Here is a 27,306-nt window from a genome sequence, read left to right as displayed (position 1 = left end):
TTAGTAAGTTGGCCACCAGTCACCATTGAGTTAGTAAGTTGGCCACTCAGTCACCAGTGAGTTAGTAAGATTGGCCACTCAGTCACCATTGAGTTAGTAGAGCTGGCCCTCAGTCACCAGTGAGTTAGTAAGTTGGCCACTCAGTCACCATTGAGTTAGTAAGTTGGCCACTCAGTCACCAGTGAGTTAGTAAGATGGCCACTCGAGGCACCACTGATGAGTTAGTAGGTTGGCCTTATCACCATTGAGTTAGTAAGTTGGCCACTCAGTCACCATTGAGTTAGTAAGTTAGCCACTCAGTCACCATTGAGTTAGTAAGATGGCCACCAGTCACCAGTGAGTTAGTAAGTTGGCCACTCAGTCACCATTGAGTTAGTAAGATGGCCACCAGTCACCATTGAGTTAGTAAGATGGACAATCAGTCACCATTGAGTTAGTAAGTTGGCCACTCAGTCACCATTGAGTTAGTAAGATGGCCACCCAGTCACCAGTGAGTTAGTAAGTTGGCCACCAGTCACCATTGAGTTAGTAAGTTGGCCACCCAGTTGAGTTAGTAAGTTAGCCACCCAGTCACCATTGAGTTGAGTTAGTAAGCAAGATGGCCACTCAGTCACCATTGAGTTAGTAAGTTGGCAGTCACCATTGAGTAAGTTGGCCACAGTCCCATTGAGTTAGTAAGTTGGCCACTCAGTCACCATTGAGTTAGTAAGATGGCCACTCAGTCACCATTGAGTTAGTAAGATGGCCACTCAGTCACCATTGAGTTAGTAAGATGGCCACTCAGTCACCATTGAGTTAGTAAGATGGCCCACTCAGTCACCATTGAGTTAGTAAGATGGCCACTCAGTCACCATTGAGTTAGTAAGATGGCCACCAGTCACCATTGAGTTAGTAAGTTGGACCTCAGTCACCATTGAGTTAGTAAGTGAAAGTTAGTAGAATGGCCACTCAGTCACCATTGAGTTAGTAAGTTGGCCACTCAGTCACCATTGAGTAAGTACACTCAGCCTAGGGAGTTAGTAAGTTGGCCACTCAGTCACCATTGAGTTAGTAAGTTGGCCACTCAGTCACCATTGAGTTAGTAAGTTGGCCACTCAGTCACCATTGAGTTAGTAAGATGGCCACTCAGTCACCATTGAGTTAGTAAGTTGGCCACTCAGTCACCAGTGAGTTAGTAAGCTGGCCACTCAGTCACCATTGAGTTAGTAAGATGGCCACCAGTCACCAGTGAGTTAGTAAGTACCAGAGTTAATAAGTTGGCCACCAGTCACCAGAGTTAGTAGTTGAGTCACCATTGAGTTGTAGGATACCACCAGTCACCATTGAGTTAGTAAGTTGGACACTCAGTCACCATTGAGTTAGTAAGTTGGCCACTCAGTCACCATTGAGTTAGTAAGTTGGCCACTCAGTCACCATTGAGTTAGTAAGTTGGCCACCAGTCACCATTGAGTTAGTAAGATTACCACTCAGTCACCATTGAGTTAGTGTGGCAGCTCAGTCAGTTAGCCACTCAGTCACCATTGAGTTAGTAAGATGTAGCCACTCAGTCACCATTGAGTTAGTAAGTTGGGCCACTCAGTCACCATTGAGTTAGTAAGTTGGCCACTCAGTCACCAGTGAGTTAGTAAGTTGGCCACCAGTCACCATTGAGTTAGTAAGTTGAGTTAGTAAGTTGGCCACCAGTCACCAGTGTGAGTTAGTAAGTTGGCCACTCAGTCACCATTGAGTTAGTATGGTTGGCCACTCAGTCACCATTGAGTTAGTAAGATAGCCACTCAGTCACCATTGAGTTAGTAAGATGGCCACTCAGTCACCATTGAGTTAGTAAGATGGACACTCAGTCACCATTGAGTTAGTAAGTTGGCCACTCAGTCACCATTGAGTTAGTAAGATTGGCCACCAGTCACCATTGAGTTAGTAAGTTGGCCACTCAGTCACCAGTGAGTTAGTAAGATGGCCACTCAGTCACCATTGAGTTAGTAAGTTGGCCACTCAGTCACCATTGAGTTAGTAAGATGTAGCCACTCAGTCACCATTGAGTTAGTAAGATGGCCACCAGTCACCATTGAGTTAGTAAGTTGGCCACCAGTCACCATTGAGTTAGTAAGATGGCCACTCAGTCACCATTGAGTTAGTAAGTTGGGCCGCCAGTCACCATTGAGTTAGTAAGATGGCCACTCAGTCACCATTGAGTTAGTAAGTTGGCCACTCAGTCACCATTGAGTTAGTAAGTTGGCCACCAGTCACCATTGAGTTAGTAAGATGGCCACTCAGTCACCAGTGAGTTAGTAAGTTGGCCACTCAGTCACCATTGAGTTAGTAAGATGGCTTTCACTCAGTCACCAGTTGAGTTAGTAAGTTGGCCACCAGTCACCAGTGAGTTAGTAACGATCAGTCACCATTGAGTTTGTTGGCCACCAGTCACCATTGAGTTAGTAAGCTGGCCACCACTCAGTCACCATTGAGTTAGTAAGTTGGCCACCAGTCACCAGTGAGTTAAGTAAGTTGGCCACTCAGAGTCCACCATTGAGTTAGTAAGATGGACACTCAGTCACCATTGAGTTAGTAAGATGGCCACCAGTCACCATTGAGTTAGTAAGTTGGCCACTCAGTCACCATTGAGAGTTAGTAAGATTGGCCACTCAGTCACCATTGAGTTAGTAAGATGGCCACCAGTCACCCATTAAGTTAGTCAAGAGTTAGTAAGATGGTCAGTCACCATTGAGTTAGTAATGATGGGCCACTCAGAGTCACCATTGAGTTAGTAAGTTGGCCCACTCAGTCACCATTGAGTTAGTAAGATGGCCACCAGTCACCATTGAGTTAGTAAGTTGGCCACCAGTCACCATTGAGTTAGTAAGTTGGCCACTCAGTCACCATTGAGTTAGTAAGAGTGGCCACCAGTCACCATTGAGTTAGTAAGTTGGCCACTTCAGTCACCAGTTGTAAGGTGGTCACCTCAGTGGCCATTGAGTTAGTAAGATGGCCACTCAGGCAGCCAGGTTGAAGTTAGTGGCTGTCCACCCAGCAGGCCACCATCAGTCACCATTGAGTTAGTAAGTTGGCCAATCCACTTTAGTCACCATAGTGAGTTAGTAAGATGGCCACCAGTCACCATTGAGTTAGTAAGCTGGCCCACCAGTCACCATTGAGGTTAGGTAAGATGGCCACCCAGTAGTCACCAACAGCAGTTAGTAAGATGGCCACCAGTCACCCAGTGAGTACCTCAGTAAGTTGGCCACTCAGTCACACTGACTTAGTCAGCTGGCCAGTTAAGTACCGCAGTAGTACTCCAGTCACCAGTTGTCAGTTAGGTGGCAGTCCACTCAGTCACTCAACAATGAAGTTCAGTAAAGTTGCAGTCCAGACTGGTACCACCAGTCACCAGTGAGTTAGTAAGATGGCCACTCAGTCACCATTGAGTTAGTAACAGCAGTTGGTAAGGGTGGCCTCAGTCACCATTGAGTTAGTAAGATGGCCACCAGGCACCATTGAGTTAGTAAGTTGGCCACTCTAGTCACCATTGAGTTAGGTAAGTTGGCCACTCAGTCACCAGCAGGTTGTCAGGTAGGTGGCTCAGTCCACCTCAGTAGTAGTACCAACAGCAGGTTAGTCAGGTAGGTGGCAGTCCATCACCATTGAGTACTCAACAGCAGGTTGTTGCCACCAGTGCACCAGTAGTAAAATGGCCACCAGTCACCATTCAGGTAGGTGGCTGGCCACCCTGGCCCAGTACTCAACAGCAGGTTGTCAGGTCCAGTAGTACTCAACAGCAGGTTGTCAGGTAGGTGGCAGTCCACCCAGTAGTACTCAACAGCAGGTTGTCAGGTAGGTGGCAGTCCACCCTTAGTACTCAACAGCAGGTTGTCGGGTAGGTGGCAGTCCACCCAGTAGTACTCAACAGCAGGTTGTCGGGTAGGTGGCAGTCCACCCAGTAGTACTCAACAGCAGGTTGTCAGGTAGGTGGCAGTCCACCCAGTAGTACTCAACAGCAGGTTGTCAGGTAGGTGGCAGTCCACCCAGTAGTACTCAACAGCAGGTTGTCAGGTAGGTGGCAGTCCACCCAGTAGTACTCAACAGCAGGTTGTCAGGTAGGTGGCTGTCCACCCAGTAGTACTCAACAGCAGGTTGTCAGGTAGGTGGCAGTCCACCCAGTAGTACTCAACAGCAGGTTGTCAGGTAGGTGGCAGTTCACCCAGTAGTACTCAACAGCAGGTTGTCAGGTAGGTGGCAGTCCTCCCAGTAGTACTCAACAGCAGGTTGTCGGGTAGGTGGCAGTCCACCCGGTAGTACTCAACAGCAGGTTGTCAGGTAGGTGGCAGTCCACCCAGTAGTACTTGTCAGGTACAGCAGTCCACCCTTTAGTACCAGTCAACAGCAGGTTGTTGGGTAGGTGGCAGTGCACCCAGTAGTACTCAACAGCAGGTTGTCAGGTAGGTGACAGTCCACCCTTTAGTACTCAACAGCAGGTTGTTGGGTAGGTGGCAGTTGTCCCGTATGTGGCAGTCCACCCAGTAGTACTCAACAGCAGGTTGTCAGGTAGGTGGCAGTCCACCCTTTAGTACTCAACAGCAGGTTGTCAGGTAGGTGGCAGTCCACCCTTTAGTACTCAACAGCAGGTTGTCAGGTAGGTGGCAGTCCACCCTTTAGTACTCAACAGCAGGTTGTCAGGTAGGTGGCAGTCCACCCTGTAGTACTCAACAGCAGGTTGTCAGGTAGGTGGCAGTCCACCCAGCAGGTTGTCGGGTAGGTGGCAGTCCACCCAGTAGTACTCAACAGCAGGTTGTCGGGTAGGTGGCAGTCCACCCAGTAGTACTCAACAGCAGGTTGTCAGGGTAGGTGGCAGTCCACCCAGTAGTACTCAACAGCAGGTTGTTGGGTAGGTGGCAGTACCACCCTTTAGTACTCAACAGCAGGTTGTTGGGTAGGTGGCAGTACACCCTTTAGTACTCAACAGCAGGTTGTTGGGTAGGTGGCAGTCCACCCAGTAGTACTCAACAACAGGTTGTCAGGTAGGTGGCAATGCAGAGTTGTGTCCCTTATTTCACAGTACAGAATTGTGTCCCTTAGTTCATGGTGCAGAATTGTCCCTTTTTTCATAGTGCAGAGCTATGTCCCTTGTTTCATGGTGCAGAGTTGTGTCCCTTTTTTCACAGTATAGAGTTATGCCCCTTATTTCATGGTGCAGAGTTGTGTCCCTTATTTCACAGTGCACAGTTATGTCCCTTAGTTCACAGTACAGAGTTGTGTCCCTTATTTCACAGTGCAGAGTTTTGGCCCTTATTTCACAGTGCAGAGTTGTGTCCCTTATTTCACAGTACAGAGTTGTGTCCCTTATTTCACAGTACAGAGTTGTGTCCCTTATTTCACAGTACAGAGTTTTGGCCCTTATTTCACAGTGCACAGTTATGTCCCTTTTTTCACTCTGTGTAACGTGGGCTGATGTGATGTGGGTCTTATAGTTGTTACAGAAAACCTTCAATATTCCATCTGGAGCAAATCTGTACACATGACCCCATATACCTTTGATGCTTCAGCGAGCTGTCTTTCTTGCACTCCTAGGTAGAAGAGAGATAAAGATATAATCCTTGATCAAACTATTGCAAAACAAGATACTTCTCAAAACAAGACCTAGATTTATTGGAATTGAGGGGTAAGCTCTTCAAGGGTTCAAGTGTCTAATTCTGTAACTTATGTCTGGACTTGTCACCTAACGACAGCATCTTGGGGCCTTGCCACCCTTTACCGGATGTGGTGCCTACAGACATCGTGCCTACTGACGTGCTACTATAAACATCCACAAACAGGACCCAAGGAATGTAGCCTCTGTCTGAAGTTTAATTATGTCATTATGTTGTATAAAGGGAATGTGTCAGTTCTTGTCATATTCCGGTTTCAGCTGAAATGAAAGAGAAGATCACTAATGCTTTTCTGGAAGTGAGCAAATCTAAAGAGTGGAGTGAGAAGTTCCGATCTGTGAACATCCTGGGCTACACCCCAGTTGACATGATGCTGTACAACCGCGAGACGGAGATTGTGGACCAGGTCAAGAATATGACTATATCTGCTGCCTACTACTGAGTGCTGGACCTGGCCACCTTGTCTGTCACTGGACACAGCTGCTCTGTTGTGGGACAGATGGCACTGGTAGTTGCTGACAGACTGGTAGACTTGTCAGACACAGCAGAACCATCTCCCCTAATAGTGAAATGTCAAAAATTAAAGGTACAAAAATAAATATCTAGTAAAACTTTCAGCTGATATTGATGAAAAACGATGCAATTTTCTTTGGAAAATAAAATGTTAATTTGACAGGGGAATAGTTTAGCAAAATTAATTGTTGCCCACAAGTGTGGCCTCCTTATCTGAATACTTTTGAGAGTTCAGGCTGCTTGTGACAATCTGCAGGTATTTGCTGTGATGCTTTAAGTAGACAGGAGTTTCATGTGAAGACTGACAGTTTTAGTTCAACGAGGCTTGTTGAGTCGTGTTTTGAGATATTTTAGAGAAAGTTATTACATCATATACTTCTTTAGTTGAGTAGTTCATTGGTGTAGCCACCAGAATCCACTCCACAAAGATAGTGCTACGACTATATTCCCATCTGAGACAATAGTTGTAGCACAAACATGACTTTAACACTGACTTGAAAGAGTTGTAGTGCTAAGAGTTCCATACAGAGCAGGGCCCTGTGAAGGTTCTGTTATTTATGACCTGAACTCGAAGATTGTTATGTCTCTAGGTGTTTGTGAATGTTTCATAGAGATCTCATTTGCTGCAAATGTCTCATTATTGAGATGTAGAAGTGAGATCTCCGACCTGTCTAACATATGTTGTATCTGCACACGTATTGTTAACTCTAAAGTTGTTACGTGGTGAGATTTACAAAGTTGTTAACATCATATTGTGTATTCACTTGATATATGTAAGACAATATTAATATATGATATTTTAATATTATCTTTATGGATCAGTTTTATTAGCATTTGACGAACATATTTAGTTACTTTTACTGAATTATTGAAATGTGTGACTGCTACCAAAAACTTAGACTTGGAATTAGAAACAGGAAGTAGTGTTTACCCTGTGTTACCTGTTGGAGTACCACACGTCTTGTGACTTGTCCTACTCAGACATTGCTCTCAGTCTGTTCTGGCATAGTGAAACAATGGCAGCTTGCCATCCTTTTGTTGAGCAGAGTTATTTTTCTCACTACATCACTCCTTTGAGACATACTTTGTCTACAGATTAATTGTTTGTTTTGTCCGCTACTAATATCATTATTACTCACAGGATATTTATGCAGGTAATAAGGTTTAGATGTTGTTTATTGTTACAAATATATTGAAATATGGCCACAAACTGTCTGTATGTTTGATCTGGGGGTGAAACGGTATGCTTTGGTACTAGTAGAACTGTGGTATGTTGTCTTTGGTTTGGCAGGGACCATATACCAAGGGATGGGCCTCAGAGCTAATTAGGAACTTATCACTGTCGCGCGAGACAAAGCGATAATTACTGCAAGGCTTTGCGAGATCTGCGAGATTCGAAGGCTCGGTATATGGTGTCTAGGTTCAGTTTACTGTAATGCAATCCAAAAATTCGGCATCACTTTATTAACCTTTTTAAACCTTTTCTAAAATGTCAAGAAATTGAATAATTTTGTCAAAATCTGTCAAGGTTTGGCTTTTGTTGTCAATTTTCTGCATTATGATCATATCTCATAGCCCGAAACAAAACGGACCAAACCGAACCGAAGGTACCGTGGTAAGAGCGTACTGTTTCACCCCTACTGTACCGTGGTAAGAGTGTACTGTTTCACCCCTACTGTACCGTGGTAAGAGTGTACTGTTTCACCCCTACTGTACCGTGGTAAGAGTGTACTGTTTCACCCCTACTGTACCGTGGTAAGAGTGTACTGTTTCACCCCTACTGTACCGTGGTAAGAGTGTACTGTTTCACCCCTACTGTACCGTGGTAAGAGTGTACTGTTTCACCCCTACTGTACCGTGGTAAGAGTGTACTGTTTCACCCCTACTGTACCGCGGGTAAGGTAAGAGTGTACTGTTTCACCCCTACTGTACCGTGGTAAGAGTGTACTGTTTCACCCTCTACTGTACCGCGGTAAGAGTGTACTGTTTCACCCCTACTGTACTGTACCGTGGTAAGAGTGTACTGTTTCACCCCTACCGTACCGTACCGCGGTAAGAGTGTGCTGTTTCACCCCTACTGTAGTGGTAAGAGTGTACTGTTTCACCCCTACTGTACCGCGGGTAAGAGTGTACTGTTTCACCCCTACTGTACCGTGGTAAGAGTGTACTGTTTCACCCCTACTGTACCGTGGTAAGAGTGTACTGTTTCACCCCTACTGTACCGTGGTAAGAGTGTACTGTTTCACCCCTACCGTACCGCGTAAGAGTGTACTGTTTCACCCCTACTGTACCGCGGTAAGAGTGTACTGTTTCACCCCTACTGTACCGCGGTAAGAGCCGTTGTCACCCCTACTGTACCGTAAAGAGTGTACTGTTTCACCCCTACTGTACCGTGGTAAGAGTGTACTGTTTCACCCCTACTGTACCGTGTACCGCGGGGTAAGAGTGTACTGTTTCACCCCTACTGTACCGTACCGTGGTAAGAGTGTACTGTTTCACCCCTACTGTACCGCGGTGGTAGTGTACTGTTTCACCCCTACCGTATCCGCGGTGGTAAGAGTGTACCGCGGGTAAGAGTGTACTGTTTCACCCCTACTGTACCGTGGTAAGAGTGTACTGTTTCACCCCTACTGTACCGTGGTAAGAGTGTACTGTTTCACCCCTACTGTACCGTGGTAAGAGTGTACTGTTTCACCCCTACTGTACCGTGCGGGTGGTAAGACCCCTACTGTGTACTGTTTCCCCCCTACCGTACCGTGGTAAGAGTGTACTGTTTCACCCCTACTGTACCGTGGTAAGAGTGTTTCACCCCTACTGTACCGTGGTAAGAGTGTACTGTTTCACCCCTACTGTACCGTGGTAAGAGTGTACTGTTTCACCCCTACTGTACCGTGGTAAGAGTGTACTGTTTCACCCCTACTTTGGTGTATTTTTGTGTCAACCGGGTCAAAACGACCTCCTGATCTTTGGTGCCTCATGACAACATTCCAGCAGATTTGAGATATTTCATGTAGAAAGTATTTTTATACCCTTGAAGTATATTCTGAAGTCTTTCAATTGTCAGGGAGTGCTTGGTGAACATGGAATACATGATGTGTACATTACATGATTCTCACTGATCATATAAAGCAAGGTACAGATCAGGGGCAATTACTCTAACGTGGGTTATTTTGTACTTCTCGTGTTTGTAGAGGGTTGAGGCTTTCTGTGCCATTCATTGGATTGTCAACGGGAAATGTGGCTTGGGGCTTAGCGACCATGGTGTTCTGTGGAGGAAAGTTCTGGAGAAAAGGTTCCATGTCAGTACTGTTTTCCTTAAATATGTTTATGGTTTGGTTTAAGGGAATTGTTTGACTTTCAAGATTATTTAAGGGAATCATCCAAATCTTGAATCTGTGTGTTATCAGGGTATACTTCCGAGGAAGTAGTTCTGATGGCTGGGTATGTACTTCCATCCAGGTTCCTCGGCTAAACTCAGCAGAGCCCCTGCTGTTGTCTATACTAGTATCACACAACATCTACCTGGCTTGATGCTAATGTTTAGTCAGAGATATTTGACCTTAATAAAGTGATATTGTATGTATTATTTCCAAATTATGATCTGTGTTTCAAACTTCTTGTTCACTATACCTTCTGCACGTTACCTGCAAAAATCAGAACTGTGTCGTCATGGTGGTCTGTCATTGAGACAAGTGCTTGAAAACATTGTTACATGATTAGTATTGAATATGTCCTGGAATAACCCATTTTTCAGCTTCACGTGAAACAAGTTCGAGTTTGCAAACACTATGTCTTGACAGTGTGGTTGAGACAGGGTCTTACTTGTGTTCAAGGGACTTACAGGGTGATGACACATGTCAAACATTGCTTCTGTAACCTGGCTCTGCACTCAGATGTGTATTGTCTCATAATCGGATGCACCTCACGCATACGGCATATCATGATGTACGTCACGCATACGGCATATCATGATGCACGTCACGCATACGGCATATCATGATGCACCTTGTACTCACAGGTTCTGTGTTTTTATGTTATTTTGTTTATGGAGAATGCGATATATTATTTTTTATGCACTTAAATCAACAGAATTTGTCTTTTGTACCTAAGAATTGATTATTGCAGTATTTGTCTTGTTGGATATTTTGTTTGTTTAGAATTTTCTTAGAATTTTGTTATTGTGCAATCACTCCATGTCTTGGAGTCTAGTTAAACCTAAGCACCGAAGACCAGAAGTTGTGGCCATGCAGCCAGTGTCCAGGGCTAAACACCAGAAACATGCTCCAGCTCAGTCTGGTTTACAACTGACCACTGGACAACAACCTCTGAGTTAACAAGCTTTCCCTGTCTAGTAAAATTTAATAAGGCCAGACCAATTTTATTTCGGATTTTTGTCCTCAGAAAACCTAAAGGCAGGAGCGAAAAGAAAGAAGAAAATCACCAGTCAAACGAAAACCCACATGAGTTTTTTTAAAGGCATTGTCTTTCAAGTTCACACTCACTTAGGTGCTCGAGGCACTGATTTCTAACACAAATATTGTTAGATAATCCAGGTTAAAGTCTCTGAAAATAAAATACCGGTGTTTTAGTGTCCAACAAACTGCCTTGCATAGTCAAGTCGCACTCCAGTATATCTTAACATTCGATTTTATTTTTTTTGAGTGGGGAATTTTTTTTTCTTTCTTCTCATTCTTGAAAAAATACAACTGGCGGATCAGTTAAGCAATCAATAAAATTGGTCTGGCCTAAACAATACAGGGACTCAAACTAACTGACAAAACCGTTTTGATTTCTGCCGCACCTGGTATCGTCATGTGTAAATGAAATAAAATTAATTTTAATGCCACATTTGTTTTCTTTAATTTATGCTCTACCTTCCTCGGGTAATCCAGGGTATTACCTTGACATGCTATTATTTTAAATACCCAGGACCCATTCTCCAACACGGCTTTGTATTGAAAGTCACCAAATCTAACTGTCTGTCTGTCACAAGCTCAGCCTCATGCTGTTGATCACTGGATTGTCTGGTCCAGACTCGATTATTTACAGACCGCCGCCATATAGCTGCAATATTGCTGAGTGCGGCGTAAAACTAAGCTCACTCACTCACTCAAGCTCAGCACAGGGTCAGTCAAATATAAGTGAAGTTGTTTGTCCAGGGTGTAAACACTCTAGCAATGGAGGATGGTAGAGGACGGCAGTGATAGTGCAGACTGTGTCTTTGTCAAGTTGACTAAACATAAAACCATTTGACCATATGCATCCTGTATCAAAGAACTTTGGAGCTATTTTCTTCTGTCAACATGAGCATGGTTGAGGAAATTAAATAAGTTTTAAATTTATTATTGTGATTGAGTCCGCTTGACCCAGCTTGTAAACCTAATTAAAGGTCAGAATGTGGTTTTCGTGTACTGACCCAAGTTTCGGGATCAGTGGGATCAATCAATGATCAATCATTGGTTGTAATCAATCATCAGAACATTGCTGCACCAGATAAACCAGGTATAACATGTATAATCTGTACAACATATACTACATGTACACATACAATCCATACATACGACCCAGCAAAACTTTACACTCACTAGTGTAAATGTAGCCACCTACTTCAGTCAACTGTTCTAAACTAGATTTTGCAAAATATTCCATACTGTTTAAAGGTAATTTACACATGAACTGATGTATAGTGAAACAAATTCGTAACGTTGAAAAGAATATTGTCATGAGTTCAATAAATGATGGAAGTCAGTGAAAATTGGTGAATTCGTAACAAAACTTTACACCATAACGCAGCTGTTCACATGCACGATATTTACACATGCTTTACAGCATTTTGATGCATGATCCTTGTGCAATTCATCTGCATAAGGTTTGCAGTCGGTTCCCCCAAGTTAGTGGAGAACTTCATCTTTGATGTAACCATATATACATACATAACATATAGTGAGTGCTTTAAGTGAGTCTAAACTTTTGATGGAAAGTATAGCTTGTGGTATATATACAACATATATAACATATGGACAATCTATGGCAGAATGAATAATTAATATTGTGGTACGTATAAACAAAGTGTTGTTAACAAACTAACATACAAGGAAGTCAAAATACATGTAAAGGTGTGTAAATCTCTAACAAAGTCAAGTAATGAGACTGTAAACAGATTATTTAACCAGTGTGGAAGTCACTCGATCAAGTCTGTCAACAACACTGCCTATAAAACTAGGTCCAACAAGTCAGCCTGACGCAGACAGTAGTTCCAATGTTGACCTCACGTCACGCTGGACATAACACACCTCCCTGGGCTGCAAGTGCTGGAGTCCTCAAGTCACTATGGCCCTTGATACTGAACCCCAGGTCAGGCGACATCCAGATCATGTGACACCCTGGGCATGTGATCTCGAGGGTACATGACCACCAGGGTATGTGACCCACAGGCCAGCTGATGTCACTGGTTATGTGACCACTAGGCTAGGTGATCTCCTGGTGTATGTGACCCCTAGGCTAAGTGATCTGGTGTATGTGACCCCCAGGCCAGGTGACCTCCCGGTGTACGTGACCCCTAGGCTAGGTGATCTGGTGTATGTGACCACAAGGCTAAGTTATCTCCTGGTATATGTGACCCCAAGGCTAAGTGATCTGGTGTATGTGACCCCAAGGCTAAGTGATCTCCTGGTGTATGTGACCCCAAGGCTAGGTGATCTGGTGTATGTGACCCCAAGGGTAAGTGATCTCCTGGTGTATGTGACCCCAAGGCTAAGTGATCTCCTGGTGTATCTGACCCCAAGGCTAAGTGATCTCCTGGTGTATGTGACCCCAAGGCTAAGTGATCTCCTGGTGTATCTGACCCCAAGGCTAGGTGATCTGGTGTATGTGACCCCAAGGCTAAGTGATCTCCTGATGTATGTGATCCCAAGGCTAAGTGATCTCCTGGTGTATGTGATCCCAAGGCTAAGTGATCTCCTGGTGTATGTGACCCCAAGGCTAAGTGATCTCCTGGTGTATGTGACCCCAAGGCTAAGTGATCTCCTGGTGTATGTGACCCCAAGGCTAGGTGATCTGGTGTATGTGACCCCAAGGCTAGGTGATCTCCCTGGTATCCCCACATTTGGTGCCTCCCTGTAATCCTGTCCTTCACAGCATGTCGTCATCCAAGATGGCTTCCTTGCAAGTGACCCTAGACTAGATGACCTCACATGTCTGGTGATGTCCAGGAGCAGGTGCCTCCCTGTAATCCTGTCCATCACAGCTATCTAGGCCTATACAGCATGTCGTCATCCAAGATGGCTTCCTTGCAAGTGATCCCAGACTAGATGACCTCACATGTATGGTGATATCCAGGAGCAGGTGACTCCCTCTAGCCCTGTCCTTCACAGCTATCTAGGCCTATACAGCATGTCGTCATCCAAGATGGCCTTCCTTGCATGTGGCCTTCGCTTGTACTGGTCAGGGTCATCAAGGCGATAAGAAGCTACACTAGTTGGCCGGTCATCCACTGCAGCCTCAATGGCTATGATGGCTGCCTGAGCTTCAGGACTGATGTTGTGCACGTCCCCAGCAAGTATGTCCTGAACGGCACGCATCATCTGCTTGACCTCCTCCAGCCGGGTGACAGTCTGTGGACAAAACAAGGGGTGGAAGGTGTGGTAGAGTTCTTCAAAATACTGATAATTCCATAACATGGTACATTTATGGTATTAGTATACAACAGTACAAGATGTCCTGCCTCCAGTCGTTTCAAACAGAACCAAACACGTGTCTCCAGGCATACTCTCCATCACGTCACATGCCGGAGATCATTATTTAGCTACTTCATGAGCATGGTCTGCTACAGTGTGGGCCGGGCTACAGAGGCCTGACCAGCTGCAGCTGTCTCAGTGTCAGAATCTGCCAACATCCATCTCCGGGAAATATACTGCTCCAGTTTTGTTGGGGATATTTTGACCTTTCCATGACACACAAGCTGACTGTACATGTGTATAATAAAATAGAATGACAGCTCTTATTATTGCATCAAAAGTTGAGAAGCATATTACTTGAACATATTAAATGGTTCTGTTTAAAAGAAGGTCTTCTTTCCACCCCAGCTTAACTTGCCACACACCAAACTCTTTACATATTTTATCAACTCAAGGTATATTTCTGCGATGGAAACACCCTTGTACCCATCATGATACACACCACCAGGCACTGGCCTCTGTCAGAGGTCAGATCATGAACACCCTTGTACCCATCATGATACACACCACCAGCCCTGTCCTCTGTCAGAGGTCAGATCATGAACACCCTTGTACCCATCATGATACACACCACCAGCCCTGTCCTCTGTCAGAGGTCAGATCATGAACACCCTTGTACCCATCATGATACACACCACCAGGCACTGTCCTCTGTCAGAGGTCAGATCATGAACACCCTTGTACCCATCATGATACACACCACCAGCCCTGTCCTCTGTCAGAGGTCAGATCATGAACACCCTTGTACCCATCATGATACACACCACCAGCCCTGTCCTCTGTCAGAGGTCAGATCATGTTACATCAAGTCTTCTTTGACTGATTCAGCTGTTGAAACATCAAATTAAGAAACGAAATTCTCCATGTGTACCCGCAGTTTATGTTTATATTCAGAAAAATTGCACACGAAGACACAATGCCATTTAGGAAGTTGTCAAATGTAACATATGTTATATTTTGGATTACACTTTCTTAGTATAGTCAGATTTTAATACCTTTGTTGGAAGCCGCGGTGGCTGAGCGGTCTAGGCGTCTGACTTTATGTGCTGGTGATTAGGTGCCTGCCTCTGACGGTGTGGGTTCAAACCCAGCATGGCCCACTCAACCCAACAAAAGTACTAGAATCTGTTATTTACTAAGAAAGTGTAATCCCAAATATAATGTGTTCAAATTGCACAGTTCCTAAATGTGAAGTGCACCCCTCTTTCTCCAGAAATCTGTGCCCAAAGTTGATAATGTTGTTAAAATTATGGCCATCATATTCAGTCACATGGTTTAAACCAGAAGTCAGCTGTTACTGGAGAGGAGGAGGTGGGTTTCATCACCAGGCCAGCTATTCTCGAAACGTTCGTAGCCCTACGAACTTCGTAAGCCCATTCTTAACACATTGGCTACGATCAAAGTTAAGAATTCTTAGGGCTACGAACGTTTCGAGATTAAGGGCCCAGGAGCCGCTACGTAAGTTACTGGTACCAACTCAGCTATAACAGTGATTGATGCCATAATGTTGGAGTGAGTGAGTTCAGTTTTACGCCACACTCAGCAATATTCCAGCTATATGGCGGCCACAATGTTGGAGTGAGTGAGTTCTGTTTTACGCAATTTCCAGCTATATGGCGCCACACTCAGCAATATTCCAGCTATATGGCGGCCACAATGTTGGAGTGAGTGAGTTCAGTTTTACGCCACACTCAGCAATATTCCAGCTATATGGCGGCCACAATGTTGGAGTGAGTGAGTTCAGTTTTACGCCACACTCAGCAATATTCCAGCTATATGACTGCCACAATGTTGGAGTGAGTGAGTTCAGTTTTATGGTGGCCACAATGTTGGAGGAAAGCCTGACATGAAGTATGTCTATTTACCACAGCGGTGAAGCCAAGCAGCATGGTAGAACAGACTGAGGGAAAACACAGAGCCATTGAGGAATCCAAGCCCATGATCGTGTGGCTGGCACAGCTCAGTGAGGAATCCAAGCCCATGATCGTGTGACTGGCACAGCTCAGTGAGGAATCCAAGCCCATGATCGTGTGACTGGCACAGCTCAGTGAGGAATCCAAGCCCATGATCGTGTGGCTCGAACAGCTCAGTGAGGAATCCAAGCCCATGATCGTGTGACTGGCATCATTTTCATCATGTTTCTGATGGAGTGTCTGAGGTCAAGGTCACCCACCTCATCTTCCATGGCCAGGAAGGCCTCCCCAGAGTCTGGATCTATCTCCAACACCGACTTCAGCTTCATCTGGACAAACTCCAGCATGGAATACGGCAGCATGGCTTTGCGAGCTTCAAGGACATCTGTGATCTTCTGCTGAAACGCCATTGTCATCCTGTGTAATGTCTTCATGTCCAGTGGGTCCTGTGAACAGGCAGTTGTGTTTGTGTGTAACCCAGCTACACCACATCAGATGTCAAATCTGCACAGATTTATGTACAGATTGCCCAGTACTACCCTCGACTGTACCTGTCTCTCTGTGACTGTCTAGTACTACCCTCAACTGTACCTGTCTCTCTGTGACTGTCTAGTACTACCCTCAACTGTACCTGTCTCTCTGTGACTGTCTAGTACTACCCTCAACTGTACCTGTCTCTCTGTGACTGTCTAGTACTACCCTCAACTGTACCTGTCTCTCTGTGACTGTCTAGTACTACCCTCAACTGTACCTGTCTCTCTGTGACTGTCTAGTACTACCCTCAACTGTACCTGTCTCTCTGTGACTGTCTAGTACTACCCTCAACTGTACCTGTCTCTCTGTGACTGTCTAGTACTACCCTCAACTGTACCTGTCTCTCTGTGACTCTCCAGTACTACCCTCAACTGTACCTGTCTCTCTGTGACTGTCTAGTACTACCCTCAACTGTACCTGTCTCTCTGTGACTGTCTAGTACTACCCTCAACTGTACCTGTCTCTCTGTACCTGTCTCTGTGACTGTCTAGTACTACCCCCTCAACTGTACCTGTCTCTCTGTGACTGTCTAGTACTACCCTCAACTGTACCTGTCTCTCTGTGACTGTCTAGTACTACCCTCAACTGTACCTGTCTCTCTGTGACTGTCTAGTACTACCCTCAACTGTACCTGTCTCTCTGTGACTGTCTAGTACTACCCTCAACTGTACCTGTCTCTCTGTGGCTCTCTCAGTACTACCCTCTGTGCTGTACCTGTCTCTCTGTGACTGTCTAGTACTACCCTCAACTGTACCTGTCTCTGTGACTGTCTAGTACTACCCTCAACTGTACCTGTCTCTCTGTGACTGTCTAGTACTACCCTCAACTGTACCTGTCTCTCTGTGACTCTCTAGTACTACCCTCAACTGTACCTGTCTCTCTGTGACTGTCTAGTACTACCCTCAACTGTACCTGTCTCTCTGTGACTGTCCAGTACTACCCTCAACTGTACCTGTCTCTCTGTGACTCTCCAGTACTACCCTCAACTGTACCTGTCTCTCTGTGACTCTCCAGTACTACCCTCAACTGTACCTGTCTCTCTGTGACTGTCTAGTACTACACTCAACTGTACCTGTCTCTCTGTGACTGTCTAGTACTACCCTCAACTGTACCTGTCTCTCTGTGACTGTCTAGTACTACCCTCAACTGTACCTGTCTCTCTGTGACTCTCAGTACTACCCTCAACTGTACCTGTCTCTCTGTGACTGTCTAGTACTACCCTCAACTGTACCTGTCTCTCTGTGACTGTCTAGTACTACCCTCAACTGTACCTGTCTCTCTGTGACTGTCTAGTACTACCCTCAACTGTACCTGTCTCTCTGTGACTGTCTAGTACTACCCTCAACTGTACCTGTCTCTCTGTGACTGTCTAGTACTACCCTCAACTGTACCTGTCTCTCTGTGACTGTCTAGTACTACCCTCAACTGTACCTGTCTCTCTGTGACTGTCTAGTACTACCCTCAACTGTACCTGTCTCTCTGTGACTCTCCAGTACTACCCTCAACTGTACCTGTCTCTCTGTGACTGTCTAGTACTACCCTCAACTGTACCTGTCTCTCTGTGACTGTCTAGTACTACCCTCAACTGTACCTGTCTCTCTGTGACTCTCTAGTACCCTCAACTGTACTGTGTCTCTCTGTGACTGTCTAGTACTACACTCAACTGTACCTGTCTCTGTGACTGTCTAGTACTACCTCAACTGTACCTGTCTCTCTGTGACTGTCTAGTACTACCCTCAACTGTACCTGTCTCTCTGTGACTGTCTGTAGTACTACCCTCAACTGTACCTGTTTCTCTGTGACTGTCTAGTACTACCCTCAACTGTACCTGTCTCTCTGTGACTCTCTAGTACTACCCTCAACTGTACCTGTCTCTCTGTGACTGTCTAGTACTACCCTCAACTGTACCTGTCTCTCTGTGACTGTCTAGTACTACCCTCAACTGTACCTGTCTCTCTGTGACTGTCCAGTACTACCCTCAACTGTACCTGTCTCTCTGTGACTCTCCAGTACTACCCTCAACTGTACCTGTCTCTCTGTGACTGTCTAGTACTACACTCAACTGTACCTGTCTCTCTGTGACTGTCTAGTACTACCCTCAACTGTACCTGTCTCTCTGTGACTCTCCAGTACTACCCTCAACTGTACCTGTCTCTCTGTGACTGTCTAGTACTACCCTCAACTGTACCTGTCTCTCTGTGACTGTCCAGTACTACCCTCAACTGTACCTGTCTCTCTGTGACTGTCTAGTACTACCCTCAACTGTACCTGTGTCTCTGTGACTCTCTAGTACTACCCTCAACTGTACCTGTCTCTCTGTGACTCTCCTGTCTCAGTACTACCCTCAACTGTACCTGTCTCTCTGTGACTGTCTAGTACTACCCTCAACTGTACCTGTCTCTCTGTGACTGTCTAGTACTACCCTCAACTGTACCTGTCTCTCTGTGACTGTCTAGTACTACCCTCAACTGTACCTGTCTCTCTGTGACTGTCCAGTACTACCCTCAACTGTACCTGTCTCTCTGTGACTGTCTAGTACTACCCTCAACTGTACCTGTCTCTCTGTGACTCTCCAGTACTACCCTCAACTGTACCTGTCTCTCTGTGACTCTCAGTGTACTACCCTCAAATGTACCTGTCTCTCTGTGACTGTCTAGTACTACAACCTCAACTGTACCTGTCTCCTCTGTGACTGTCTAGTACTACCCTCAACTGTACCTGTCTCTCTGTGACTGTCTAGTACTACCCTCAACTGTACCTGTCTCTCTGTGACTGTCTAGTACTACCTGTCTCAACTGTGACCTGTCTCTCTCAACTGACTGTCTGACTGTAGTACCCTCAACTGTACCTGTCTCTCTGTGACTCTCTAGTACTACCCTCAACTGTACCTGTCTCTCTCAACTGACTGTCTCTCTGTACTACACTCAACTGTACCTGTCTCTCTGTGACTGTCCAGTACTACCCTCAACTGTACCTATCTCTCTGTGACTGTCTAGTCCTACCCTCAACTGTACCTGTCTCTCTGTGACTCTCTAGTACTACCCTCAACTGTACCTGTCTCTCTGTGACTGTCTAGTACTACCCTCAACTGTACCTGTCTCTCTGTGACTGTCTAGTACTACCCTCAACTGTACCTGTCTCTCTGTGACTCTCCAGTACTACCCTCAACTGTACCTGTCTCTCTGTGACTCTCCAGTACTACCCTCAACTGTACCTGTCTCTCTGTGACTGTCTAGTACTACCCTCAACTGTACCTGTCTCTCTGTGACTGTCTAGTACTACCCTCAACTGTACCTGTCTCTCTGTGACTCTCCAGTACTACCCTCAACTGTACCTGTCTCTCTGTGACTGTCTAGTACTACCCTCAACTGTACCTGTCTCTCTGTGACTTTCCAGTACTACCCTCAACTGTACCTGTCTCTGTGACTCTCCAGTACTACCCTCAACTGTACCTGTGTCTCTGTGACTCTCCAGTACTACCCTCAACTGTACCTGTCTCTCTGTGACTCTCCAGTACTACCCTCAACTGTACCTGTCTCTCTGTGACTGTCTAGTACTACCCTCAACTGTACCTGTCTCTCTGTGACTGTCTAGTACTACCCTCAACTGTACCTGTCTCTCTGTGACTGTCTAGTACTACCCTCAACTGTACCTGTCTCTCTGTGACTGTCCAGTACTACCCTCAACTGTACCTGTGTCTCTGTGACTCTCTCAGTACTATCCTCAACTGTACCTGTCTCTCTGTGACTCTCCAGTACTACCCTCAACTGTACCTGTCTCTCTGTGACTCTCAGTACTACCCTCAACTGTACCTGTCTCTCTGTGACTGTCTAGTACTACCCTCAACTGTACCTGTCTCTCTGTGACTGTCCAGTACTACCCTCAACTGTACCTGTCTCTCTGTGACTCTCCAGTACTACCCTCAACTGTACCTGTCTCTCTGTGACTGTCTAGTACTACCCTCAACTGTACCTGTCTCTCTGTGACTCTCCAGTACTACCCTCAACTGTACCTGTCTCTCTGTGACTGTCCAGTACTACCCTCAACTGTACCTGTCTCTCTGTGACTGTCTAGTACTACCCTCAACTGTACCTGTCTCTCTGTGACTCTCCAGTACTACCCTCAACTGTACCTGTCTCTCTGTGACTGTCTAGTACTACACTCAACTGTACCTGTCTCTCTGTGACTGTCTAGTACTACCCTCAACTGTACCTGTCTCTCTGTGACTGTCTAGTACTACCCTCAACTGTACCTGTCTCTCTGTGACTGTCTAGTACTACACTCAACTGTACCTGTCTCTCTGTGACTGTCCAGTACTACCCTCAACTGTACCTGTCTCTCTGTGACTGTCCAGTACTACCCTCAACTGTACCTGTCTCTCTGTGACTGTCTTCCCTGTTCTGGCTGTTCCAGCCTTGCTGTTCTTGCCACCAGTGTCAGGGGCAGCATCAAGGCTCTTCCACTTGTCATACTCCATGGCAAAGATGGTGAGATCTTGCAGGCCCTCGATGAGGTGACACACATACTCCGCCTCTGCCCCGACACTGTGCAGCATGCGCCACGTCTCTACTACATGAGACTGCTCCTGGAACATGGGGAATCAGGGCTGCAGGTGTCCAGGATAAGTTGTTGCGAGTCAGTTTGAGGTCAGTTGTGAAGGGTTGGGTGTAAAGGGTTGGGTGTGTAGGGTTGGGTGTGAGTAGGGTTGGGTGTGAAGGGTTGGGTGTGTAGGGTTGGGTGTGAAGGGTTGGGTGTGTAGGGTTGGGTGTGAAGGGTTGGGTGTGAAGGGTTGGGTGTGAAGGGTTGGGTGTGTAGGGTTGGGTGTGAAGGGTTGGGTGTGTAGAGTTGGGTGTAAAGGGTTGGGTGTGAAGTGTTGGGTGTGTAGGGGTTAGGCGTGAAGTGTTTAGGTGTGTAGGGTTGGGTGTGAAGTGTTGGGTGTGTAGAGTTGGGTGTGTGAAGGGTTGGAGTGTGAAGTGTTGGGTGTGTAGGGTTGGAGGCGTGAAGTGTTAGGTGTGTAGGGTTGGGCGTGAAGTGTTGTGTGTGAAGGGTTGTGTGTGTAGGGTTGTGTGAAGGGTTGTGTGTGTAGGGTTGTGTGAAGGGTTGTTGTGTGTGTAGGGTTGGGTGTGTAGGGTTGGGTGTAAAGTGTTGTGTGTGAAGTGTTTGGGGTGTAGGGTTGGGTGTGAAAGGGTTGGGTGTGTAGGGTTGGGTGTGAGGGGTTAGGCGTGTAGGGTTAGGTGTGCAGGGTTGGTTGTGAAAGGGTTTGGTGTGAAGGGTTGGGCATGAAGGGGTTGGGCATGAAAGGGTTTGGTGTGAAGGGTTGGTTGTGAAGGGTTTGGTGTGAAGGGTTGGGCATGAAAGGGTTGGGTGTGAAAGGTTTGGTGTGAAAGGGTTTGGTGTGAAGGGTTGGTTATGAAAGGTTGGGTGTGTAGGGTTGTTTTTGAAGGGGTTGGGCGTGTAGGGTTGGGCGTGTAGGGTTGCGTGTGTAGGGTTGGGTGTGTAGGGTTGGTTGTGAAGGGTTGGGTGTGAAGGGTTGGGTGTGTAGGGTTGCGTGTGTAGGGTTGGGTGTGTAGGGTTGGTTGTGAAGGGTTGGGTGTGAAGTGTTGGGTGTGTAGGGTTGGTTGTGAAAAGGTTGGTTGTGAAGAGTTGGGTGTGTAGGGTTGGGTGTGTAGGGTTGGGTTTGAAGTGTTGGGTGTGTAGGGTTGGTTTTGTGAAAGGTTGGTTGTGAAGAGTTGGGTGTGTAGGGTTGGTTGTGTAGGGTTGGGTGTGAAGGGTTGGGTGTGTAGGGTTGCGTGTGTAGGGTTGGGTGTGTGTAGGGTTGGTTTGTGAAGGGTTGGGTTTGAAGTGTTGGGTGTGTAGGGTTGGTTGTGAAAGGTTGGTTGTGAAAAGAGTTGGGTGTGTAGGGTTGGTTGTGTAGGGGGTTGGGTGTGAAGGGTTGGGTGTGTAGGGTTGGAGTGTGTAGGGTTGGGTTTGAAGTGTTGGGTGTGTAGGGTTGGTTGTGAAAGGTTGGTTGTGAAAAGAGTTGGGTGTGTAGGGTTGGTTGTGTGGGTAGGGTTGGTAGTGAAGAGTTGGGTGTGTAGGGTTGGGTGTGTAGGGTTGGGTTTGAAGTGTTGGGGTGTGTAGGGTTGGTTGTGAAAGGTTGGTTGTGAAAGAGTTGGAGTGTGTAGGGTTGGTTGTGTAGGGTTGGGTGTGTAGAAAGGTTGGGTGTGTGTTAGGGAGTTGCGTGTGTAGGGTTGGGTGTGTAGGAGTTGGTTGTGAAGAAGGTTGGAGTTTTGAAGTGTTGGAGTGTGTAGGGTTGGGTTTGAAGTGTTGGGTGTGTAGGGTTGGTTGTGAAAGGTTGGTTGTGAAAAGAGTTGGGTGTGTAGGGTTGGGTGTGTAGGGTTGGGTTTGAAGTGTTGGAGGTGTGTAGGGTTGGTTGTGAAAAAGGTTGGTTGTGAAAGAAGTTGGGTGTGTGAAAGTAGGAGTTGGGTGTGTGTAGGGTTGGGTGTGAAAGTGTTGGGTGTGTAGGGTTGGTTGTGTGAAAAGGTTGGTTGTGAAAAGTTGTTGGGTGTGTAGGGTTGGAGTGTGTAGGGTTGGGTTTGAAGTGTTGGAGGTGTGTAGGGTTGGTTGGAGTTGAAAAGAGTTGGTTGTGTGAAAGAGTTGGGTGTGTAGGGTTGGGTGTGTAGGGTTGGGTGTGAAGTGTTGGGTGTGTAGGGTTGGTTGTGAAAAGGTTGGTTGTGAAAGAGTTGGGTGTGTAGGGTTGGAGTGTGAAGGGTTGGGTGTGTAGGGTTGGGTGTGTAGCAAGTGTTGGTGTGTGAAAAGAGTTGGGTGTGTAGGGTTGGTTGTGAAAGGTTGGTTGTGAAAGAAGAGTTGGGTGTGTAGGAGTTGGGTGTGTAGGGTTGGGTTTGAAGTGTTGGGGTGTGTAGGAGTTGGAGTGTAAAAGTGTTGTGTGTGAAGTGTTTGGGGTGTAGGGTTGGGTGTGAAAAGGAGTTGGAGTGTGTAGGGTTAGGTGTGAGGAGTTAAGCGTGTAGGGTTGGAGTGTGAAAGGTTGGGCATGAAAGGTTAGGCATGTATAGGGTTGGATGTGTAGGGTTGCGTGTGAAAAGTTGGAGTGTGAAGGGTTGCGTGTGTAGGGGTGGGTGTGAAAGGGTTGGGTGTGAAAAAGGTTGGTTGTGAAGTGTTGGGGTGTGAAGGGTTGCGTGTGTAGGGTTGCGTGTGTAGGGGGTGGGAAGTGAAAAGTTGGAGTGTGAAAGGAGTTGGTTGTGTAGGGTTGGGTGTGAAAGGGTTGGGTGTGTAGGGTTGGGTGTGTGAAGGTGTGATAGAGTTGGGTGTGAAGGGTTGGGTGTGAAGAGTTGGAATGCATGAAGGGTTGGGTGTGTAGGAGTTGGATGTGAAGGGTTGGGTGTGAAAGAGTTGGGTGTGAAAGGGTTGTGTGTAGGGTGTAGGTGTGAAGGTTGGGTGTGAAGGGTTGGTTGTGTAGGGTAGGGTGTGAAAGAGTTGGGTGTGAAAAGGGTTGCGTGTGAAGAGTTGGGTGTGTGAAAGGAGTTGCGTGTGAAGAAGTTGGGTGTGAAAGGGTTGCGTGTGAAAGAAGTTGGGTGTGAAGAGTTTGCGTGTGAAGGGTTGCGTGTGAAGAAGTTGGGTGTGAAGGGTTGCGTGTGAAAGAGTTGGAGTGTGAAGGGTTGGGTGTGAAGGGTTGGGTGTGAAGGGTTGGTTGTGAAGAGTTGGGTGTGAAGGGTTCAGCGTGTGAAAGAAGTTGGGTGTGAAGGGAGTTGGAGTGTGAAGGGTTGCGTGTGAAGAGTTGGGTGTGAAGGGCTTGCGTGTGAAGGGGTGGGTGTGAAAGGTTTGCGTGTGTAGGAATTGGGAGTGAAGGAGTTGGGTGTGAAAGGGCTGGTTGTGTAGGGTTGGGAAGTGAAAAGGGTTGGGTGTGAAGGGTTGCGTGTGAAAAGAAGTTGGGTGTGAAGGGTTGCGTGTGAAAAGTTGGGTGTGAAGGGTTGGGTGTGAAAGAGTTGGGTGTGAAGGGTTGCGTGTGAAAAGAGTTGCGTGTGAAAAGAGTTGGGTGTGTGAAGGGTTTGGGTGTGAAAAGAAGTTGGGTGTGAAAGGTTGCGTGTGAAGGGTTGGAATGGTGAAAAGGATGTTGCGTGTGAAAAGAGTTGGGTGTAGAAAGGGTTTAGTGTGAAGGGTTGGGTGTGAAGGGTTGGGTTGGGGCGTGACGGGAAAGGGTTGAAGGGTGTGAAGGGTTGGGTGTGGAAGTGTGAAAGGGGTGTGTAGGGCTGGGTGTGAAGGGTTGGGGTGTGAGGGTTGGGTGTGAAAGGTTGGGTGTAAAGAATTAATCCCCCTCCTACAGGTGTACCTATCTATCCACTGTGCCGTGGTCCCGAGTGTCCCCCTCCTACAGTGTACCTATCCCCTCCTACAGGTGAAGCATCCCCTCTCCTACAGGTGAACCTATCTATCCACTGTGCCTCGTGTCCCCTCCTAGGTTAATCCCCCCTCGTGGTCCTACAGGTGAACCCCATCTATCCACTGTGCCTCGTGTCCGAGCTGATCCCCCTCCTACAGGTGTACCTATCTATCCACTGTGCCTTGTGTCCCAGTTAATCCCCCTCCCTACAGGTGAACCTATCTATCCACTGTGCCTCGTGTCCCAGTTAATCCCCCTCCTACAGGTGTACATACCTATCCACTGTGCCTCGTGTCCCAGTTAATCCCCCTCCTACAGGTGTAACCTACCTATCCACTGTGCCTCGTGTCGAGTTGATCCCCCTCCTACAGGTGAACCTATCTATCCACTGTGCCTCGTGGTCCCAGTTAATCCCCCTCCTACAGGTGAACCCATACAGGTGTACCTATCTATCTATCCACTGTGCCTCGTGGTCCCAGTTAATCCCCCTCCTACAGGTGTACCTATCTATCCACTGTGCCTCGTGTCCAGTTATCCCCCTCCCACAGGTTAATCCCCCACTCCTCGTACAGGTGAACCTATCTATCCACTGTGCCTCGTGGTCCAAGTTAATCCCCCCTCCTACAGGTGAACCTATCTATCCACTGTGCCTCGTGTCCAAGTTAATCCCCCCTCCTACAGGTGAACCTATCTATCCACTGTGCCTCGTGTCCAAGTTAATCCCCCCTCCTACAGGTGAACCTATTTATCCACTGTGCCTCGTGTCCAAGTTAATCCCCCGTCCTAGAGGTGAACCTATCGATCCACTGTGCCTCGAGTCCAAGTTAATCCCCCCTCCTACAGGTGAACCTATCTATCCACTGTGCCTCGTGTCCGAGTTAATCCCTACCTGTGACATGAGGGCACGGAGCAGCAGGAGCCGGTGAACATCCAGCCACTGTGCTTTGTTCCGAGCCTTCAGGATGTGGTCATCCAGGGACTGGAAGGCTGCTCGGATGTTGGGGCCACTGAGTGGATTGCCGCTCCTCGGACCGCCATTCTGATAGTGGAAGGCAGCCTGCCAGGGAAATAACATTTATACACAGACTGATTCAACATGTCCTAGGAATACCCCAATACTGACAGTGTTACTCACAATGCTATGCTACAATGTATCTACTGACTCACATTGCTGTGCTACAATGTATCTACTGACTCACATTGCTGTCCTAAAATGTATCTACTGACTCACATTGCTGTGTTACAATGTATCTACTGACTCACATTGCTGTGTTACAATGTATCTACTGACTCACATACTGCTGTGCTACAATGTATCTACTGACTCACATTGCTGTCTGTCCTATCAACTATCACACACCACTGTGCTACATACTACTGACATATTGCACTACAATACATAATAACATTTGCTAAATGTATCTACTGAGCTCACATTGCTGTGCTACAATGTATCTACTGACTTACATTTGCTGTCCTACAATGTATCTACTGAGACTCACATTGCTGTGCTACAATGTATCTACTGACTCACATTCACTGTACTACAATGTATCTACTGACTCTCACACCACTGTGCTACAATGTATCTACTGACTCACATTGCTGTACTACAATGTATCTACTGACTCCACACCACTGTGCTACAATGTATCTACTGACTCTTGCTGTGCTACAATGTATCTACTGACTTACATTGCTGTCCTACAATGTATCTACAGACTCACATTGCTGTGCTACAATGTATCTACTGACTCACATTGCTGTGCTACAATGTATCTACTGACTCACACTGCTGTACTACAATGTATCTACTGACTCACACACCACTGTGCTACAATGTATCTACTGACTCACACATTTCTGTCCTACAATATATTTACAGACTCACACTGCTGTGCTACAATGTATCTACTGACTCACACTGCTATGCTATAATGTAAGACAATTATGGTCTTAATCATCCACACTCACCCTGTCGTTTGTTAGGAAGAGGCATTGATAAAAGGAGCAGGGGTCTGAGGGGAAGTATAGCTGCTTGCTGGAACACAACATGCAGATCTTGGTTAAAACACAGCATGCAGATCTTGGATAAAACACAACATGCTGATCTTGGATAAAACACAACATGCAGATCTTGGATAAAACTCATCATTCAGATCATGGTTAAAACACAACATGCAGATCTTGGTTAAAACACAACATGCTGATCTTGGATAAAACACAACATGCTGATCTTGGTTAAAACACAACATGCAGATCTTGGATAAAACACAACATGCAGATCTTGGATAAAACACAGCATGCAGATCTTGGATAAAACACAGCATGCAGATCTTGGATAAAACACAACATGCAGATCTTGGATAAAACACAGCATGCAGATCTTGGATAAAACACAGCATGCAGATCTTGGATAAAACACAACATGCAGGTCTTGGATAAAACACAACATGCAGATCTTGGTTAAAACACAGCATGCAGATCTTGGATAAAACACAACATGCAGATCTTGGATAAAACACAGCATGCAGATCTTGGATAAAACACAACATGCAGATCTTGGATAAAACACAGCATGCAGATCTTGGATA

At 46.4% G+C, this 27,306-nt stretch overlaps 2 protein-coding genes and 1 long non-coding RNA gene across 3 annotated transcripts in view; 2 read left to right on the top strand and 1 right to left on the bottom strand.

The window, feature by feature from the left end:
• LOC124256660 overlaps window positions 1-7,439 on the top strand; it is a 28,949-nt gene extending 21,510 nt beyond the window's left edge. The window contains exons 5-6 of the mRNA XM_046690635.1: window positions 4,272-4,311; window positions 5,900-7,439. Coding sequence (XP_046546591.1) covers window positions 4,272-4,311; window positions 5,900-6,081 — 222 coding nt within the window. The 3' untranslated portion in view covers window positions 6,082-7,439. The remainder of the gene's footprint in view (window positions 1-4,271; window positions 4,312-5,899) is intronic.
• Window positions 7,440-8,387: 948 nt separating this feature from the next.
• LOC124256657 lies at window positions 8,388-10,998 on the top strand. Its single transcript, XR_006893028.1, has 2 exons — window positions 8,388-8,555; window positions 8,952-10,998. It is a non-coding gene; the product is annotated as an uncharacterized LOC124256657 (long non-coding RNA).
• Window positions 10,999-12,102: 1,104 nt separating this feature from the next.
• The window catches only part of LOC124256656, an 85,556-nt gene continuing 70,352 nt past the window's right edge, over window positions 12,103-27,306 (bottom strand). The window contains exons 30-34 of the mRNA XM_046690630.1: window positions 26,687-26,753; window positions 25,602-25,769; window positions 20,708-20,920; window positions 16,062-16,247; window positions 12,103-13,765 (exon numbers count right to left, since the gene is read on the bottom strand). Of these exons, the coding sequence (XP_046546586.1) occupies window positions 13,526-13,765; window positions 16,062-16,247; window positions 20,708-20,920; window positions 25,602-25,769; window positions 26,687-26,753 (874 nt within the window). The 3' untranslated portion in view covers window positions 12,103-13,525. The remainder of the gene's footprint in view (window positions 13,766-16,061; window positions 16,248-20,707; window positions 20,921-25,601; window positions 25,770-26,686; window positions 26,754-27,306) is intronic.

The sequence above is a fragment of the Haliotis rubra genome, unplaced genomic scaffold, assembly GCF_003918875.1.
Source record: "Haliotis rubra isolate DU_JTF1 unplaced genomic scaffold, ASM391887v1 Scf634, whole genome shotgun sequence".
Classification (NCBI taxonomy): Eukaryota; Metazoa; Mollusca; class Gastropoda; order Lepetellida; family Haliotidae; genus Haliotis; species Haliotis rubra.
The sequence above is the reverse complement of the archived record's forward strand: the minus strand, read 5'-3'. Positions and strand labels throughout refer to the sequence as shown.